The sequence below is a fragment of the Mastomys coucha genome, unplaced genomic scaffold, assembly GCF_008632895.1.
Source record: "Mastomys coucha isolate ucsf_1 unplaced genomic scaffold, UCSF_Mcou_1 pScaffold9, whole genome shotgun sequence".
Classification (NCBI taxonomy): Eukaryota; Metazoa; Chordata; class Mammalia; order Rodentia; family Muridae; genus Mastomys; species Mastomys coucha.
In genome coordinates, this window is record NW_022196915.1 from 42,910,930 (window position 1) to 42,931,092 (window position 20,163).

The 20,163-nt window shown below is 42.7% G+C and overlaps 1 protein-coding gene and 1 long non-coding RNA gene across 2 annotated transcripts in view; one reads left to right on the forward strand and one right to left on the reverse strand.

Moving 5' to 3' along the window:
- Atp12a (ATPase H+/K+ transporting non-gastric alpha2 subunit) overlaps positions 1-6,841 on the forward strand; it is a 25,158-nt gene extending 18,317 nt beyond the window's left edge. Inside the window, exons 15-23 of the mRNA XM_031362568.1 lie at positions 748-898; positions 2,208-2,376; positions 2,465-2,619; positions 4,061-4,184; positions 4,364-4,509; positions 5,102-5,235; positions 5,412-5,513; positions 5,943-6,034; positions 6,185-6,841. Of these exons, the coding sequence (XP_031218428.1) occupies positions 748-898; positions 2,208-2,376; positions 2,465-2,619; positions 4,061-4,184; positions 4,364-4,509; positions 5,102-5,235; positions 5,412-5,513; positions 5,943-6,034; positions 6,185-6,213 (1,102 nt within the window). The 3' untranslated portion in view covers positions 6,214-6,841. The remainder of the gene's footprint in view (positions 1-747; positions 899-2,207; positions 2,377-2,464; positions 2,620-4,060; positions 4,185-4,363; positions 4,510-5,101; positions 5,236-5,411; positions 5,514-5,942; positions 6,035-6,184) is intronic.
- The window catches only part of LOC116085110, a 22,176-nt gene extending 2,026 nt beyond the window's left edge, over positions 1-20,150 (reverse strand). The window contains exons 1-3 of the long non-coding RNA XR_004116425.1: positions 19,256-20,150; positions 5,123-5,267; positions 4,001-4,080 (exon numbers count right to left, since the gene is read on the reverse strand). This is a non-coding gene — a long non-coding RNA (uncharacterized LOC116085110). The remainder of the gene's footprint in view (positions 1-4,000; positions 4,081-5,122; positions 5,268-19,255) is intronic.
- Positions 20,151-20,163: the final 13 nt, after the last annotated feature.

Here is a 20,163-nt window from a genome sequence, read left to right on the forward strand (position 1 = left end):
AAACAATCAGAGACTTGAGAATGGTGGGTTGAGAAGGTCACCACTGGGAGAAGGGAAAGAGCAATGACCAAGATTGCCCAGGCATTCATGCTTCATAGGAACACATGGCTGCCAGGTAATAGATAATAACCAGGTAGCAAGAGCCTCTGGGCACAACTGGCAAACCTAGACTTGTCATCTCTCCTTTGTATAAATAAACAACCCTCTGCAAACAAAACAAAACAAAACAGGGGCCAGTTCACCAGTTTGTTTAAATGGTCACTAATAAATAGGATGACACATTTTCATGCCAGTCGCCACCACATTGCCCAGGAGTGAAATGGATTATCTATTTACTTATTTATTTATCTATTCACTTATTCGGTTTGCTTGTTTGTTTACTTTGTCAAATCTAGCATAGTCCTCTACCACAAAGCCACACCACATCCCAACACAAATGCACACTTTGTGTCAATACTTTTTATTTATCTGCTTCGTCAGCTCTGGCTTCATAATCACCTACATAACCACACACTCGGGCAGCTGTAAGAAGGCAAGGAATGTTTTCCTTCTTATCTTGCCCCAGGAAGCGTCAGTGCTTACCCATCTCTAGAAAGAAAAGGCTAGATGGCATTTTATCCCCATTGTCATAGGACAACAGGAAATGGTCTCAGTTTTAGCCTCAGCTAACATCTTGACATGGAAAACATGCCAGAATTGTTTCACTACATGATCTTGGCTTCATCTTGTTTCCTCTGGCCCTCTTAGAGAAGCGAAAGCTGCTGTGGTGACTGGCATGGAACTGAAGGACATGACCCCAGAACAACTGGATGAGCTTTTAACCAACTACCAAGAAATTGTATTTGCCCGGACATCACCCCAGCAGAAGTTGATCATCGTGGAGGGCTGTCAGAGGCAGGTGGGTCAACAGCAGCTCCCAGGGGACTAGTAGGCCTGGCTAGCCACTGGGAAATGTGGAGCACATGTTGGGAGGACTGAAGTTCTGTTTGTCTTTGAGAGCATCCCATAGCAATACACAGTCTGTCTTTATTTTGTCACAAGAACATGGGCCCTGGTGGAGAAGCCACTCAGACACTTGTGACTGTTAGGGTATAGATATAGAAAGACTTACTTTTTTTTTTGTTTTTTAAAAAGATTTATTTATTTTATGTATATGAGCACACTGTAGCTGTCTTCAGACACATCAGAAGAGAGCATCAGATCCCATTACAGATGGTTGTGGTTGCTGGGACTTGAGCTTAGGACCACTGGAAGAGCAGTCAGTGCTCTTAACCGCTGAGCCATCTCTCCAGGCCTAGAAAGGCTTTCTATAAGTAAATATATATAATGACAGAAGTAAGACATAAGAAATGGCCATCCCTTGCTGGCTATGGGGAAGGAGTTTCTGGAATACCTACAAGTATAAAGCACACCACCACTCAAGTCCCATCTCTAAAACTGATGAATGTTCATACAGAAAGTACTCGCATTTCATGGATTTTAAATCATCTCCAGGTGATTTATAGTACCAACTATATTGTCAATGCTGCATAAATACCTGGTTTTCCATATTATATGAGAGAAATAATGTCAAGAAAATCTGTGCATGTTCACTATAGAGGCAATTTACTTTTTTCAACATTTTCCTTTGTATGTCTCTCTCTATTTCTCTTTCTTTCTCTGTCTCTCTGTCTCTCTGTCTCTGTCTCTCTGTCTGTCTCTCTGTCTCTGTCTCTCTGTCTGTCTCTCTGTCTCTGTCTCTGTCTCTGTCTCTGTCTCTGTCTCTCTCTCTCTCTCTCTCTCTCTCTCTCTCTTTCTTCCCCCACCTTTGTTTATTGAGTCTTGATTTTCCTGTGTATGTCAGGCTGGCTTCAAACTCATTATCCTCCTGCCTCAGTTTTTCATGTACTGTAAAGTATAAGCATATAGCACCACAGACAACTCTCCTTTGTTTTCCAGAATTTTTCTGTATGGACAGTAGAATCTGTAGGTTGAGAACCCATCAACATGGAAGTCTGACTCCATGAAACACCTCCTTTTCTTGGGAATAAGCACTGGAGGTTTTGTTTTAACTTCTTCCTTTGCATATGTCTGTGTCAGAGCTTCTTATTCTTTCTTCTATGATTGCCCATCTTTCTTTTCTTCCCAAAGATATCCTTATGGCTCTAGTAGTTCTTCAGCCTGTGGTCCACCTGCCTCATTCCTGTTTTCTCACTGGGTCTCCACAGGATGCAGTCGTTGCTGTGACAGGTGATGGAGTGAACGACTCTCCAGCACTAAAGAAGGCAGACATCGGGATTGCTATGGGGATAGCAGGTTCTGATGCTGCTAAGAATGCAGCTGACATGGTCTTGCTAGATGACAACTTTGCATCTATAGTCACAGGGGTGGAGGAAGGTGAGTAGGGCCTTGGAGGTGTCTTTCTGGTATCCAGGTTTCCTGGGAGACCAAAAGCAAGTCCTATAAAGAGACATGTTGTCCCTAGGTCGCCTGATCTTTGACAACCTGAAGAAGACCATTGCTTACACCCTGACAAAGAACATTGCTGAGCTCTGTCCTTTTTTGATCTACATTGTTGCTGGGATCCCCCTGCCTATTGGCACCATCACTATTCTGTTCATCGACCTGGGAACAGACATTGTAAGTGGTACTAAAAGATCTGATGATAGTCCCAAGGATACAAAGGTCATACCCGTTGCTGCCAAGAGCCTTCTGTACCATTGATCATTTCTCCATCTCTAATGAGCTCCCAGGTGACATTTACCCTTTGGTCCATAGACCATACTTCCCAGCAGTGAACTAAAGATATCTTTCAAGTGTTTGGAAATGAAAACCATTTTACTCCACGAGAAGATTTTTGAGATAAGAAGCAGGCTTGATGATGTCCAGTACTCTTTTTTTTTTTCTTTTCAAGACATGAGTTTTGACCTCTTCCATCTCCTGTTGTTTGGAGAAGTGATCACACAGTCATGCTCTGGGGAAGAGGTAGGGCCTTACAGTGATGGCCCCACACTCACCCATGTTAAGTTAGAGAACCATGATCTGGAACTGCCTAGCTAAGCACAGAACAAAATAGTGGGCTTGGTTTTGTTGCTTAGTTGGGGCTGGCTCTTGCAGGGAGGGGTATTGTGTATGTGTTTGTCTGACTTTTTCAGATTTTTGTTATTTCCAACAGTCACCCACCTAAGACTTCCCCATCCTCCAGCCTGTATCCATTTAAACCAAGTTCCATAAAAGCCCCCATACAGCTCTGGCTTACGCAGGCCAAGGAGAAGGAACCCAACAAAGAGCAATCCAAAGCCACAGTACAAAGGTGGCCCTGATCATGGCCTCTTTCCTCACTTTTGTGTAGTGTCTAGGTCTGATCCCTGCCTTAGGGGGAAAATAAAGGATGTTTTATCTTTGAGGGAGGATCTGAGATACCCTTCCTAAACAGAAAGTATTCATATTCCAGTATTCCAGGACTTTCTACACCTGATCATTTTCTCATCCCACAATGATTCTCCAAGTGTGGACCAGTTTTGAAATACAAAATCCCTAGCTTAGCCCAGACCTCCCAAATTGGAAAGTTTGAATGTAAGGCTAGGGCTCTGTCTTTTAAGGGCTTTCTTAATGGTAGGATCTGTGAGAGTACCACCGTTGTACAACATTGTTTTGCAGTCTAGCTGCATGCCGAAGGGGAAAGATGATGGTTTATGCCATAAATGGTGGTTTATTTATGGTGGCAAAAAGAAAAACTAAAAAAAAAAAATTCTAAATAAAGAAGTAATGAGCTTTATTTGGAATTGCCAGAGCATGATGATTTTAAAAAGCAGACTGACTTTTTTTTTTTTAATCCAGGTCCTTATTCACGTTTCTAGTAAGCACCATTGTGCCACTGAACCACACCCTCAGCCCAAAAGCAGACTGATTTTTAAAGATGGCCTTTAAATCCCATATAAACAATGCACTCTTGTTATCTGCACCCTGGAAATGCCCATTCCCTATCTCCACCACCCATTTAATCCCACCTCTGGCTCACCCTTGCTTGCCATTGCTCTGCCTTCCAGAATTTGGCTTCATAGGGTCTTTCCCTCTCTAGATCCCCTCCATCGCCTTGGCCTATGAGAAAGCAGAAAGTGACATTATGAATAGGAAACCGCGCCACAAGAAGAAAGACAGACTGGTGAACAAGCAGCTGGCCATCTACTCTTACCTTCACATTGGTATGAGGAGGAAGTCGCATTGTTGGTCACCCCCTACCCATGCCTCACTATACAAGATCTCTCCCAAAGAACTCATTCCAGTCCCAGGCATGGTGGGAGGACAACCCAGAAGAGCACAAGAACTGGGCAGTTCTCTGGGCCCAGCATAACACTCATATCTGAACCCTTGACTCTTGTAGGTCTCATGCAAGCCCTGGGAGCTTTCCTTGTCTACTTCACTGTCTATGCACAGCAGGGCTTTTGGCCCACCTCTCTCATTAACCTGAGGGTAGCATGGGAAACAGATGACATAAATGACTTGGAAGATAGCTATGGACAGGAATGGGTAAGTCAAGAGTTCTTAGGCCAACTGGTCCTTCTCTATTCTCACTGCCTACCCATACTGTCATAGAAAACCACTTCTCTGAATGGTCTTGATGAGGCAGACTTGGATGCTTCTTGGTTACTAAGTCTGGAAGATCCCAGGGAACAGCAACTTGGCTTTTGAGAAAACTCAGCCTCATCTCTCAAACTCACTTTTTTAAAAAAAATTTATTTAATGTATGAGGGCTCTATCTGCATATATACATGCATGCCAGAAGAGGGCATCAGATCCCATTACAGATGGTTGTGAGCCACCATGCGGTTGCTGGGAATTAATCTCAGGACGTCTAGAAGAGCAGCCAGTGCTCTTAACGGCTGAGTCATCTCACTAGTCCCTCAAACTCATCTTTTGCACTAGTTCAACTAATTGCTGTAGAAGTATAAGCAAGCCAACAGCCACAACAGGGTAATATAAGTTAAGGTCTTTCCCTTATTATCTATTTTAAGAGAATTTCTTTCTGAACACAAGAAGATAGTCTACCCTTAATCTAGATGAAGCGGCAAGCAAGGGTCAGGTTTCCTCCAGGGTCTCATCTGCCTCTTCCTCTTGACAGACGAGGTATCAGAGAAAATACCTGGAATGGACAGGCTCAACAGCTTTCTTTGTTGCCATCATGGTCCAACAAATTGCAGATCTGATCATCAGGAAAACCCGAAGGAATTCTATCTTCCAGCAGGGGCTCTTCAGGTACCTCCATGTCTCACCTCAGGGTAATGAGCCTGTCACATGGGGATAACAAAGGTCTCAGGACCCTTATCAGCCCACACCTGTAATATATGAGGTGTTGGCTTGGCCTGTGGCCTGGTCTGCTGGGTGCATGACCTTGGAAAATCAGCATCTGTTTGCTTTTGTGTGTGTTACAGAAACAAAGTCATCTGGGTGGGGATCGCCTCCCAGGTCATCGTTGCACTGATCCTCTCCTATGGTCTCGGGAGTGTTGCTGCTCTGAGCTTTACCATGCTCAGGTGAGTTGACCTTCAGTGGCACCAAGTAAGAAGCCAGCTTCTCTTCTGAGCTATCACAGCCAGAACAAACACTAGGGCTCCCACAGGCTCTTCCTCCAGTCTTCCCAAAGAGAGTAAATGGATCCCAAGCTATGGAAACCCATCCCTTCATCTTCCTATTTCCCAATGGAAGAAAGGGGGTTTCCGGTCCTAACTGGACCATCACCACTCTCATCCAGCAGGCTTCCTCAAAGACCAGAGCTGTAGCAGTCCCAGCTCGGGATAAGTAAGGATCTTGGCAGGCCTGTGCTGTGTGGTGTAATATATGTGTTATGTCTACTGAGGCAGGGAAAACTAAGAGAGAGCCTCCATCCCTGCCTCCACTGTTGACCGGGGTCTGGGCTATCTCTTTGGACTAGCCAGGTCTCACTCTCCTCCATTTGTTTCCAGGGCTCAGTACTGGTTTGTGGCTGTCCCGAACGCTATTTTGATTTGGGTGTATGATGAGATGCGGAAGTTGTTCATCAGGCTCTACCCTGGAAGTGAGTAATTATATAAATGAATATCATTTTTATTTTGCTGTTGGAGATCATACCAGCTCTACCCCCTCACCCAGCACTATGATTTCTAGTGCTTGTGCCCTGCTTCCCATAGGCTCTCTATTTCTGATTTACCTTTTTCTACTTCCACAGGCTGGTGGGATAAGAACATGTATTATTGAGACCACGTCACTCACAGGTCTCCCAGTGGCGTATCAGAGATGTTCTTCTTCATGTTTGGCTACTGCTTAGGAGATCTCTGCACAATGTGAACATTACCGAACCTCATTTGAGAGAGACTTTTGTACAGAAAACTGTAATGAAGCATACTTGGGTTCTGTATTTTAAAGCTGAGATTTAACTGTTTATATAAAATTTTCATCTCAATATCTGCCTTCTTATTTTAAATTATGTGAAGTTCAGATATCAGCATAGAGAAGAATATATTTATATGTATATAAAAGCCATTGTGTTAAAGTCATATGTGTCCAAGGCATGTGCTGGGGTCTGCCTTAAGCTGGGGTATTCCTCAGGTCTCACTTTTTTACCCTCAGAGAGGCCCAGCAGACCCCCTAAATCCACCAAGCAAACTTTTCGTTTGCTGGAGTTTAACCTCAGCAAAGAGTTCCAGTGACTTAACTGCTAATATTTATTTCTAGTAAGACATTGCCAAGCCCTCGCCAGCAATCACTGTATGTCAGTCATGTTTTGTGTTATAACTGTTAGACGTATTCATGTGTGACATGTTTGACTATGTTGACAGGTCCAGCGAGGCCTTGTTTTTCAGTAAAAGATGTTTTCTAAAGCCAAGTGTCATTGTGGTATTATCATCTGAGGGTGTTTCCAGAATGCAGTACGCAGGACACAAGAAGTGGAAATGTGGTTTCTGTTTTGCTTTGGGATTTGTTGTTGTCCTTGAGGATTTGGTGGGTTGGTTGGAGGGTTTTGTTCTTTCTCCTGTTTGTCCAAGGATAGTCTGCAAGCATAGAGCTTTCCTCTTGAACTCTTCCCTCACAATCCCCCAGTCAGGCTTCTTTGGGGCAGCAGCACATTAGAGAAAGTTGGTTTTGCAAACTTTCTGCCCATTGCATGCTGACTTGATGGGATCTGTGGCATTTTGCTTAAGCTTTTTCTGTACAGTGGTCTTCCCCACACTGCAGCCTTTCCTGTGGGATGGGGTGTCTGCTGCTATGGCAGCTGGCTTTGGGCTACAGCTCTGGAAAATGGAACATGAGACTCAGGACCATGTGTGCTCTGAGTGCCATTGTTTGGGACTGTCCTCTGAGCCAAATAACCCCCATCTTCAGGAGCTGAGCTGTGCAAGTTGTTATGATCACCCCAGCTGGGCCTGTTGACTGTTTCCTCTTCCTCACAGAGGAAGAAAGAGGGTCACAGGATCCTAGCCAGAGTACCAGCTGCTCCACACGACCCACTATTTGCAACTCTCTCTCCCCTAATTGCATGGGGCTTGTGGGCTTAGGGAGGGACTAGAGCATTTGAACCCAGGAAGACAAAAGGAAGGGGTTCCATCTATAAGGCTATGGGCTAGCCACATTCCTGCCGAGTAAAGACTTTTTAGTGCAGCCTTTTGAGGGAGAAGCTACCACACCCCTGTAGGTGATCTCTTACCTACAATCTATAAGGAAACCCAATAAAATCATTGGTTCCTTGGAGTGAACTTGGGCAGAATCATACATGAGTTTGCCACTGCAACCTTAGGAGGAGGGGTAGAAGTTGCCCTGTATCCCCTTGAGAAGGAATTTTAGCACTAAAAGTTTACATACATAGACTAGAATGTCCAGTGTGTATTGTGTGTCGAGCTACAGTAATGTTGCCCCCCTGGTGTTTAATCTCTGGTTACAGTAACAGTGATTACAGAGTTAATCTCTATCGGTAGTTCAGTAACCTGGAAACTCTTTCCAGGGTTCTGGACATCGTGAGAATGGCCTGGATCCAGCCCTGAGAAAGCAGCCGAGGCTTTCTAAGCCTCAGCTAAAAGAGCCTGTCTGCCTCTTTTCCCTGCCAGATCACCTGAGGGCTATTGGCTAAGATGCCGGCAGCTCTTAGTTCTACAAGGGGCCAATGGGAAAAAGCAAGCAATGGGACACAAAGCTTAAGATTTAACTTGGTAGGATCAAGAGGCAAAGGATTTAGATTTGAAATACATGTTCATTTATTTTTATTTTTTCTTTACAAGTTTTCATCTTATCTTTAAATCTTTAAAAAATGCCATTGACTTTATATATATATTTCTCAAAACTAAAATTAAAAAATTAAAAGAATTAATATTTTTAGTTTTAGTGTGTGTGTGTGTGTGTGTGTGTGTGTGTGTGTGTGTGTGTGTGCTGGTACATGTGTACCTGAGTACAACCAGAGTGCCATTCTTTGGAATCCATCTACTTCCTTTGAGGCAGGCCCTCTCACTGGCCTGGAGTTCAATGCTAAGGTAATAATGAGTCTCCTTTGCCAGCAATACTACCTGTCTCTTCCTCCCTAACACTGAGATTGCAACCACATGCCCCCACAGCTGGTATTTTATAAATGACAGTCAATCTCATGCTTGCGAAGAAACCACTTTACCGACTTAGCCATCTCCCCAAAGCGTTACCAAAGCTCTTGATGCACATTGCCAAATTTGGACTTAGATAAGCCACCAATTCATAGTAATGATAATATTTATATATATATGTATATGCATCTACATATATACATACACATATCTTGCCTACTAGGATATAAAAGCTCTGTCAAGTATCAAGTATAGATGTTATACTAAAAGCTACATACCAGGGCTATCTTTACCTTTTCTTTTGAGATACAATAGTGCTAAGTTGCCCAAGTTGGCTTTGAACTCACTTGAGAGCCTAGGAAGGTCTTCAACTTAGGGTCCTTCTACCTTGGTCTCCCAAGTAGTGGTGATAGAGACCAATACCAACCCCCAGGCCTGGCTCAAAGGATTTTCACTCATTCAGCAAAGGTGTGGGAAATGTTCCTATATCTATAGCCCAAGAACACAGAACTGAACTGGGCATGTAGCTCAATGGTAGAGCTCTTGCCTAGTATTGTGAGATCATGCATTCAGACTCAAGATTGGGGAAGAACATGACCCCCTGTTCCTACCCACCTCCCAACACATACACACACCAACACACACACACACACACACACACCTCTGCTTCTCCAGTGAAGGGGCAGAAGAAAATAAAAGGATTTATAATAAAGGTTTGAAATTAAAATGGTATCACAAGACACAGACCGTATTGGGATGGGATCAGAGTGTAAGTCTGTTTACACGAATCAGGGGAAAGATGAGAAGCAGCCCGCTTATCAGGAGCAGAGAGAATTCTGGGTAGGGACATGAGGGAGACTGACCTGCAGTCTCTCTCTCCGTGGATATTCACAAACTAGGATAATTAAGTACCTGTGGAAGCAAACGGGTGAGGGAAGAGACAAGGAGAGAACACCAAGTAAGCTCTATCAAGGTGCGTCTTTACTAGAGAGAAACGGGTTTATATAGCTCAGGCAGAATTGAAAGTAAAACACCTCTTGGCTTTTAGCATAGGCCTGAGAACAGGGAAATAGCATTCCAGTCTGTTTACAAAACACCCTTCAGACATAGCTCTAGGCAGGAAGGCTGATTTTCAATAGTTTCAGTTCCTTTGATGTCCCAGCTACAAAAGTCCCCGTTTGATCTCCAGTCCGCTGGTGATTCACCCAGCAGGAATGTGGTTAAGTTCTGGGCCTGTCATGGCTTTCTTTCGCCGGGCAGAGCAGCAGGATACCACAGGGACAGATGGACCAGTCCTGGAGAACAGCAATAGGATTGCATCTGAGATGGAGAAGCAGGAAGCACTGGCCTAAGGTCTCTAAGATCATGTGACAGGTTGGAGCTTCGTGAAAACAAGCTGATGAAGTTGACTCACAGAGGTAGCTCGCAATCCAGGTGATGTGTTACAGTCACTTTGGCTCTTGGTGGACTAGGACTGGGTGAGCTCCTCAGTCAAGCTAGCTATGGCTCGCCTAGGCTGGTGATGAAAGGTGTGTGGCCAACATGGGAGGCAACTGGCAGGGCTACAACTAAACAAACAGATTCCAAAAAGGAGGATTAAATAAAGGAGGTCACCTGTAGGTGGTCCAACTCAGCCCACAAAAGGCTACCAGCCATCCTAACTGACCGAATTATGATCAATATGAGGAGAAAAGACGCCAAGGCAAGTACAATAGTTTACCCTTATCCACAGAGTGATATGCCTGTGTGAATCCCCAGTGAGTGCCTATGATAATATTTCTAAGATGTTCTAAACTTAAGGACCAGATCCTGAGGCTACCTACAGAGGGTGAGAAATGAGGTCTGACTGTTAGCAAACCACGGTCTACTATCAAAAGACCAATTTACATTCTATAATGTATATTAAAATCTTAACTCTGTTTCTTGGTGCTTCTGTACCCTATTTACAGTCAATCCAAAAGCTATGATGTCCTCTCTGTGCACCAGTTCTGTCTCAGAGCATTCACTGTTGTGCACACCCCACCCTTTACCTATAACCAATATAGGACCAATGTAAACAATTTATTACACATACACACACATATATATGCAGGGATATATTCAGTGGTGGGACATCACACTATCATAGCTCTGGACTTTATTGCCGAACACTATGAAATATAGTAACAATAATAACAATAATCAGCTGTAGCAACAACATATAAAGGACAATAGAAATCAGTATTTGTTATTAAATGCTTAATGACTACAAAGATCCCACCAGCAGCATCAACCTTGCCTCACATCTAGGGAATTGCTCTCTAGGGGTCAGTGGCTTACTCAGTGAAGTAGGGTTTCTCAAAGTAGGGGAGGGGTATTTGCTCTTGGATGGAAAATGACCCCACAGGGCTGCATTCTGTTTTACAACAAGATGTAAGAACAATAGCCATGCAAAGCAGTTTCAGTCTGTGGATGAGACTCTCTCTCTCCCTGGAAAAGCTAGTTCTGCCTCCTCTGCATATCAGGTGACATTCCTGGATTCTAGATAAACTTGTGCTCGGAGGTTCCTTGGAACCGGTTAGAACAACGAACTGCCTAGTTCCTTCTCCAAATTACAAGCTTAAATAAAGCTTTTAATACTTGTTTGCTTTATATGATCTTACCCTGTAAAAAAAACATTCCTTTACAATGAAAAGGGAGAGCAAGCCATGATTTGTTCTCTGAGAGCCTTTCTGCAGAACGCTGCTGGCCAGGCTTGACCTGCTTGTTCTGCAGTTCATTTTCTGTTTGGTGGCCTTGTTCCTTAGATGCTGATTTCTCTGCTTCAGGCTAGTTCTCTCAATGGGCTCCTTTCACTCCGGACCCCATTCCTACCTTCTGATCTCTCCACGGACATATTGGATCCAGAGTAAGAGATTTATCCCCTTCATTCAGAGGTTCATAGAAATGTAAGGGGGAAGCCTACATGTTTTAAATGAATTGAGCCTCTCTTAACCAGTCATTATGAAGATAAGTCGAAATACTATGGAGTTCTAAAACTACTGGAGTTTCTTTGCTTGGTGTTTGTTTACCTTTTTGTGTTTCTTGTCTCAATTTCATCCTTTCAGTAAAGCAAGTGCTAGCTGAAGCATACGGCTCCATGTTTGCCAGTGTGATGTCCACCACAGAGGAAAAATGATGAAAAGAAAAGCCATTTTTGCCAGGAGGCTGTCAATCAAGGACAGGATGTAGCACAGGCAGCAAGAGATACAATATGCCATGAGTGATCAGGGAGCCTTCCTGTCAGGCAGAGGACATGCCAGGAGACAGTCAGGCACAAGGAGATAGAGCTTTAGTGGCAAGACTGAAGGTGGAGAAAGGTTAAGGGTCATAGTAGAGTTCCTATAAGCCAGTTCCTTTCAAGCCAAAGTATTGTTAGGCAGAAATTCCTGGCCTGAGCCCAGCAGATCACCTGCTTGTCCCTGGGGAGTGTGCAGTGTCTGCTTACAGACACTCAGCAGAGACAGACATAAGATCCCTGGCAAGAAGGTGACTCTAGGTAACACATCAAGAACCATAGCACAGAAACACAGAATGTCACCTCACATGGGAAAAAGTGACTGGCATCAGTGAGGACAGGGCTGCCAGCATTAGACAACAAAGAGGCAGGACTATACTACAGACATGTTTGCATAGACCATGTCCATTGCTGCCCTATTCACTGTCAGGGAGTGGGATCAGCCTAAATATCCATCAACAGATGAATGAGTAATGCAAATGTGGTACATATTCCCAACAGAATTGTATTTAACCTTAAATAATAATATCTGGGAAGATAGATGGAAGTGGAAAATATTATTTAGTGAGATAACCCAGGCTCAGGAAGACAAACACTGCAGGTCCTCTCTCATATTTGGATCCTAGCTTCCTTCTTTGTGTGTGTGTGTGTGTGTGTGTGTGTGTGTGTGTGTGTGTAAAGGTGATCAGGCCTTAAGGACAGGTCATAGAACACACGTGATATAACAGTGGGATGGTGACTCCTGGGAGAGTATGAGCAAGGAGCAGGACAGGGAGATGGGGCAGAGGACTGAGTGATGGAGGGAAGATCAATGAAAGCAGTCCATATGGAATTCCCAAAGGAAATTTGTTACTTGCTAATTTTAAAATTTTAAAAATTAAAATTAATAAGAGAAGAATAAAGAAGAAATAATAATTTTTAAAGGAACATACCCCAGGGCATATTCCTACAAGTCTTTTCAAATGGATGGGCTTGGTCCTTGCTATTGGTGTCCTCAGTGGTCATAGTCAGCAGAGACTACAACTTGATATTGTCAACTATGGAGTGTGAGGGAATCCCTCAAAACTTGAGGTGGCTATACTTAGCTGGGACTGGTTGGCACCTTGAGAGAGAATTTCAGGATAAGTCATAGTGAAGTATGTTAGAGCATTAAAAGGCAGCTGTAGAGAGAGACGAGACAAAAAGAGAGGCTTGGTCTGATCTTGGACAGGACCATGTTTATTCATGGCAAGGAAGCATTCTCTTACCTATGTGTTGAGAGGGTAGAAAACATGCAGGGCAGGTGTGTTATATCTGTTTTCTGCTGATGTCTTTGTCAAAAAGGGGAGAATTTGAGTCCGTTGAAGAGGGATCTTGGGTCATATAGCAAGGGGAAAGTCTTAACTTCATCCGCTGCCATGGGTCAGGTGATTGTCACCCTGTATTCGTGAAGAAACCTGGAGATTACTAATTAGAAGGCTGGAAGCAGATGATTTGGTTACAGAGTAGAACGGAAAGATTTCCCAGAAGGTTAAGGGATAGGGAGGAACAGAGTGGACATAGAGTCATTCAGGGTGACAATGACTGGTTCCATAGCCAGGACTGTTGCACCAAAACGAGCTAACAGAAGTAGCAGGGTGCTACAGAGCATCAAAGGAAGGAAACCGGGAACATAAATAGAAAAGTAATGTAAAGAATTGTATCTGGTCTGGGGTGAAAGGGATGAAGGTCTGCTTTAGCCCGAGTTTTTCCATAGCATTAGATGCATTTTGTAGATGTACCAGGAACAAATGGAACAGATGGAGCTGTTGCAGGGTTACAGCTATTAGGGAAAGTTGTGTGGAACATTTTGTTTGGGTATAGGATGAAGTTAAGCAAGTAAAATATAAAAAGACAGGTACAAGCATAAGTGTGAGGATAATGAGGAAAGACTGATCAGGGGAGGAGTCAGAGTGGGGGAGGAACTAGAATGGGGGAGGAGTCGGAATGGGGGAGAAGTCAGAATGAGGGAGGAGTCATGGTGGAGGAGTCATAATAAGGGAGGAGTCAGAACGGGGGAAGGAACACAGGAGGAGGCTTGTGGTTGGATTTTTTCCAGTCCCTGTCTTTGGGAACATGCCTCAAAAAACTATTAAGCCATGTGAAACAAAGACTGACAGAAGAGACCTTACCGAGTGCTGGAAAGAAGCATGCCAGCGAGGATAGAGATAACTGTAGGGAAAGTGGAACCAGTAGAGCTGGAGGCTCAAGAGCCCCTGTCAGTGAACAGTACAGGATTGAGACAGGGTATTGAGGCACTGTTTTCATGAACATGAGATAGGTCAGTAAAGACAGGAATGGATGTTTTTAGAAAAGTTTTGTCAATCCAAGAATGTTTTATTTGCCTTTAAGATAAAAAGGAGGAGGTGGGAGGAGATGAGAAGAGAACCACTAGGACAACAAAGGCAAAAACAAACAAACAAAAATAAAAATCCCATTTCCCAGGCTGACAACACACACACACACACACACGCACACACGCACACACGCACACACACACACACACACACACACCCTTCGGCCTTGGGAAGACAGAATAGTGAACTTGATCATGTTGTGACATGGCCGCTGACTAAGAAACATGTTTCTATAAGACTTCTCCCTGCAAGTCAGAAGGAATCTTTCATAACTTCATCTTCTCTTTGTAGCTGTAATCACAGTTGATGCCAGCTCTGTCACACTCTGAACTAGGACTGGCAAAATAAATTTAATGGCATATGGCAATGCTGGGAGATAAGGATGGCTTTTACAACAAAACTAGCAGCCATAGACACCAGGAGACAGTATGGGCATAGAGCAGTGAAGTGCTTTTATTCCTTCATGGTGATGTACAGTCTTCACTCCATAGAGAAGGGCAGGGGGGAGAAGCAGCAGGTGTGCATTGCAGGTGTATGTGCTCAGAGTCAGGGACATGCCCACAGGGAGGAATGCCTGGCACTCAAGAGATGTGCAACCAAGGATGGATGGGAGCATTCTGGAGATGTGGCTCAGACAATAGGCTATTTTCTATCAAAGTCAATGATAGTGCTTCAGCATTAACATTGGAACAACACAGATGAGGTTATGAATTCTCATAGCAGGATGACATGTACATTTGTCAAGTGATCTATATTTTTAACCTATACAATTTTTATTTCTTATTGGTTGACAAAAATATTTAATTTTTTAAACAATAGGAAAAAAAGCAAGCCCCAAATATACCCTCTTTTGCTCATATACAACAGAGAAGGTTCATGGCCTGGGCTTAGATGGACTCCACCCTTCTGAGGTTTCTTAATGGTAATAATTTGCCTCACTGCAAACCTAGTCAACTAGGAAACAAGAGACAGCCATTAGTAGATGGATGCTTTGAAATGGAGAGAGCTAAAGAAATGATTGTGGACCATAGAAATGTAAAGACATGAAATCTGCACTTTGTATCACAGGTCCCTTTTAGAGTAGGACACAGGCCGATGTCATCTAGCACCAGGGCATCTACTAAAGGACAGTATTTAAGCTTTGTTTCCAGCTCTAGAGCCAGAACCTCAGGGTTTGAAATATCTGTAACATGGATTTTTAAGCACACCAATGCCATCATCCTCTGCTGGCCAGGTTCAATCTTGAGGTGTTCTTGTGTTTCCAACCCACTTATACCCATTTATCCTGATAGTGACAGGCGGGAGGCTTTTCCCCAAAGGATAAACTGGAGAAGGGACTACAGAGACTGCAATGTTAGAGTTCTGCGGGGATATGATAAAAGAGCATACGTGGATGCCAAGACTTTGCTGCCCTGAAAATGGCTCACAGGGGTATGTCCCTGGGACTTGCAAAGATCATTTCCCCAGGTGTTGCCTAGAACTCTCCAGAGCTCAATGTGAGTGACAGTTTCCTAAAGAGGGGTAATACAGCCCTAGCTATCTTCATTAACTCACCATAAAAGCAAGGTGCATGCAAAAAACAAAAACAAAAAAACGCTCCTAACTCTTCCCCAAGGCAGCTATGTCATCCAGCCACTTATCTATGCCATCTCTTGTAATTTCCTAAGTGGAGTTTTCTGGAAGTAAAAATAAAAATAAAAAAAAAGAAAGAAAGAAAGAACATTGAAGAGTTTGGAGATCAGAATACCCAGGGCTCTTAGCTTCACTAGCCTAAACAAAAATGTTATCTGGAGAAGGCCCGGGGATTTCTAAAGGTTCTTCCCATTCTATCACCTTTTAGTTTTTAAGAAAGAAAAGCTATCATTTCTGGAAAGAGTTGGGTATTCTACCTTCTGCCAGCTGTATATGGAAAATAGCCTGTAATTGTCTCTATATTATTTCTTTGATAATTTCATGCATTCAAGCTTGTACCTTTTCATACTACTCCCCTCCAGAGACGAAGTAGCAACTGCAAATACTAGGAGTCCGGTGCCATCTGGTGCATTTTGTTGGTATGTTCTCCCTACCATCTACCACCTGGTGGTGCATAGAAACCCTGTCTGTGAGTATAATAGTATTAAATTGATATGAAGTATTTGCAGTATATATATATATAGTAATAAGTTACTCCTGATATTTTAGTAAAACATGGTAAACACAAAGTTATATTACAAACAAAGCCAAAGGTGAAATGCTATTATGGGATTAATCTTTCTAAGTCTCAGTCTCTCCCTAGCCCCTCTGGTGTGTGTGTGTATACTTTGAGATTGCATTATACCAATATATAAAAGTTAAATTAAAATTATTAACCCTTCTTGTTCAAATTATTGTGTTCTTATAGTTTGTTTTGGTTTTATTTGTTTGTTTGTTTTAAGGACAGGATCTTGCTATGTAGCCCTGACTGTCCTGGAACTCAACGTGTAGACCAGGATGGCCTGAAACTCACCTCCTTTGGTGCAAGGATCAAAGGCGTCCACCACTACAACCAATTTACATTCTGTGGTTTTGTTGCCTGGCCTTTTCCTTCTCCTCTAAGAAAATGCCAAAAAATATAACTGGATTTTAAAAGTGAAGGCAATGAAACTTATGCAAGATACTTGTCCAGTGAATATGTCATGGAATATAGAATAAATTATGAAAGTTAATAAAATGAATATCTATCATGAGAGAATTTTTAAAACAAAAATCAGAAATCTTATTGAAAATACCACAGAAAACCAAAGCATCTCTAACTAAAAGCTACAAACAGAATTCTGGAAAGTCACAGCCTAGCAGAGCATAGTACTGATGCAATCTAGAAAAAAAAAAAAAATTCTCCTAGAAGAACAAAGCAGCCCAGGAGATGAGATTCCAAAAGCCAAAATGAACAATAAATGTAAGATAGTATCAGCTTCATTGATTACTTGAAAAAGGCAAACAAATACATGCCTTATGATATGCTCATTGAATTATTTTTATTAAAAAATAGATAAAAAAAAACTAAATGGCTGCTGACCCAAGCACTTTTATAGCAGGATCCACCACAGCTGGAGTAAGCAGGTGGACTGAAAGGCAGAGAAAGTTGTCAATTTTGTGTGCCCTTTCCTTCAGACAAACTTTTAGTCACTTGTCTCTGGATGGGTTTGAAATTTGAATAATGATCTTTGGGTAATCCAGGGTAAGAAATGGCAGGGAGGAAAGGAGGGGAAGGAAAGGAGAGTCAGAGACATAGAGAAACAGAGACAGAGTTTGTGGCATAGGCTGATGATTTCAGTACTTGGAAGATACATGTTAATGTTGCAGCTCTATAGGGAAAGGCCTTCCCTACAGAAGTGTTACACCTCTGCTCTGAGAGGTATCCTGGCAACCAGAAGCCAAGGAAAACCACAAATCACACCACACAACAAACCTCACATGAGAGATTTATTCCTAGGGAATACTCCAGCGGGGTGGCTGCTTCTGCTGGGGTGAGAAGAAGCAGAGAACTGGGCAGAACACAGGGTTTATATAGGGGTTCTTAGGGGTAGGGGTTGGGGGGGGCAGAGCTTTCCAGGGTGGCCTGGGAAAGGAGAGATTTTGTGAGCTGATATTAGGGCAAGTTCAGGGATTGGTGGGTTCTGTTTCTTGGCACTGGTCCTGGATTTGGGGTCAAGTCAGGGTCAAGGTGTTCTTTCCCTGGTTCTTTTACCCTACAGTACGGATGGGCGGGCAGGCGGGAAGACCATGAGTAGGGAGTCAGTCTGAGAGCTATTGCAAGTTCGAGGCCAGCGTGAGATATATAGTAACACCCTTATCAACAAACAAACAAGTGATCTTAAATACACAATACCTTGGGGCACCAGGGGGAAAAAGGAATAAAACTTTGAGAAATGAATTTTTAGCAGAAACCTCACAGGATTCCAACATAAATACCTCCAAATACAAAATTACAATCCAATACAAAATAAGACATTGTGTATGAAAATCATCCAAAATAACAATTTATAGAGTTAAATTCCTCAACAGAAAAGAATGTAAAGGATATAGTATAAAATGTGTTCAAAATATCAAAGAAGGGACTGCAGAGACGGATGGACAGGTCAGAGCACATATTGACCTTGAAGAGGATTGGGAATCCCCACGTGATGGCTAAGTGCTGATTTATCCAAGACTGTTCTACTTCTGAGATTACCAAGGACATAATTCTCTGAACCATGCTTGATGATATTCAGAATGCCACTAATATTCAGAAGTACCACTGTACAGTACTACCTCAGATATATTTTGGCCAAAATGAATCTCTATGAAATGAGATTGCTATTATTGCTACTATATAGTGTGTGTAAATAGTGGTGTGTGCCCGTTACTCCAGCAACTCTGGAAGCTCAAATGAGAGAGCACCTGAATCCAGAAGTTTGAAACCAGCCTGGGAAATATAGTTAGACAAAAAGCAAAAAGCAAAAGGCAAAATCAGACTAATACTGCATGCTGACAACCTACAGAGGCTGAAAAAACACGAGTTGATAAAGAGGAAGGGGTGGGCTTTTCAGATGAGGGGGAAAGACTAAACTTTTGTAAAGGTAAGAGTAATCAACATGTTACATAAGAATACTGGCTTGATTCATATTAGGAAGCACCTTAAGTTCCATCATGAATCAGTAAAAAACAATGGGATGGGAGAATGGGAACAGATTTGTAAACGTTCATCTTTCCTCCTAAAGGTAACAAGGCATAAGAATTTTTTTCAGTGGGAGTATGTCTTTAAACTTTTAAAAATCAGTCCATCATAAAATTTCTCAATTAGTAAAAGTCGGCTTGTTTTCATACCTATAAACATTGTTCACTATTTTCAAAAGACAGTCTTAACCAAAAAGCAGTAGCTAAGAAGCAGTAATTAAGAACACACCTTTAGATACCGAGGTACTTTACTTTTACAATGTTTAAATATACATACACCGAATTCAGGGTACAAAATAGTTTGTTTTACAAACAAAAGCAAAAACAAACAACAAAAAAAAAACCTATAACAATGTCAATTTCTGTTCTAGGAGATCTGAACACAATTAAAAAAAAAAACATACACTCACCTATACAATACAGAGTAGGAAAGAGAAATAATATGCACAGGCTTTATTCTTAACAGCTGAGATGGACCTGCCGCCTTCAGTCACTTCTGAAATACTCCCGTCACTCAGCTGCCGGATTCTTTCATTCTTTGTTCACAAAGCCATTCCGCGCTTTCCAAATTAAAGGGCAAAGTCCAATATTCAGAACGCTTTGAAATTCTTCAACCTCCACCCTCCCCCACCAAAATCCCACATGAAGGAAACTAGTACCCTCTCTGAATGATTGATAAATTAACTCAACAGTCGCTATATCTCCCTGCTAAAAGTTTCTCCTTGAGTTCTTTCTCCCCGGAATTCTTACTTCCTGTTCACTCCTATAGTACTAGTGGCGTTTTAGGATCTAGGGAAAATCTTGCAATGTCTAGAAAGACTTTTCATACCACTGTAAACCATATCGACTTCGTGCTCTCACAAAATTCTAGCTATATGTCTTTCAAATAGAAATCTATTAGTTTGTTAAATTCTTATCATCCCCGATATCTTCCAGTTAGAGACTTGTAGGTGAGGTTCAGCAGCTGTTAGTGACGAGCATCCCTTTGTTTGGAATTAATCTCACAAGGGTAGCTAATTGACTTCTCCGCAACAGCTGATATCAAGTAATGACAGAGATTGCCGCCCTGACTCAGAGCAGACGAAGTCGGGGCCTCCTTTCTTCTAAAGGCCTGATACTTGGGGTCCTCATCGCCCCGTGATGTAAGTCACAATACACAAAGCCCAAATTCGAGTTGATGAAAGGTGTAAAGCGGTGGCTCCTGGGTAAGACTTCGAAAGTAAACTCAAGACCTCTTTCTGGAACACAGGTGTCCAGGATAAAACCGAAAGCCCAGCCCACAACCCGAGCAACCTGGGGGTGGGGGTGGGGGGTGGGG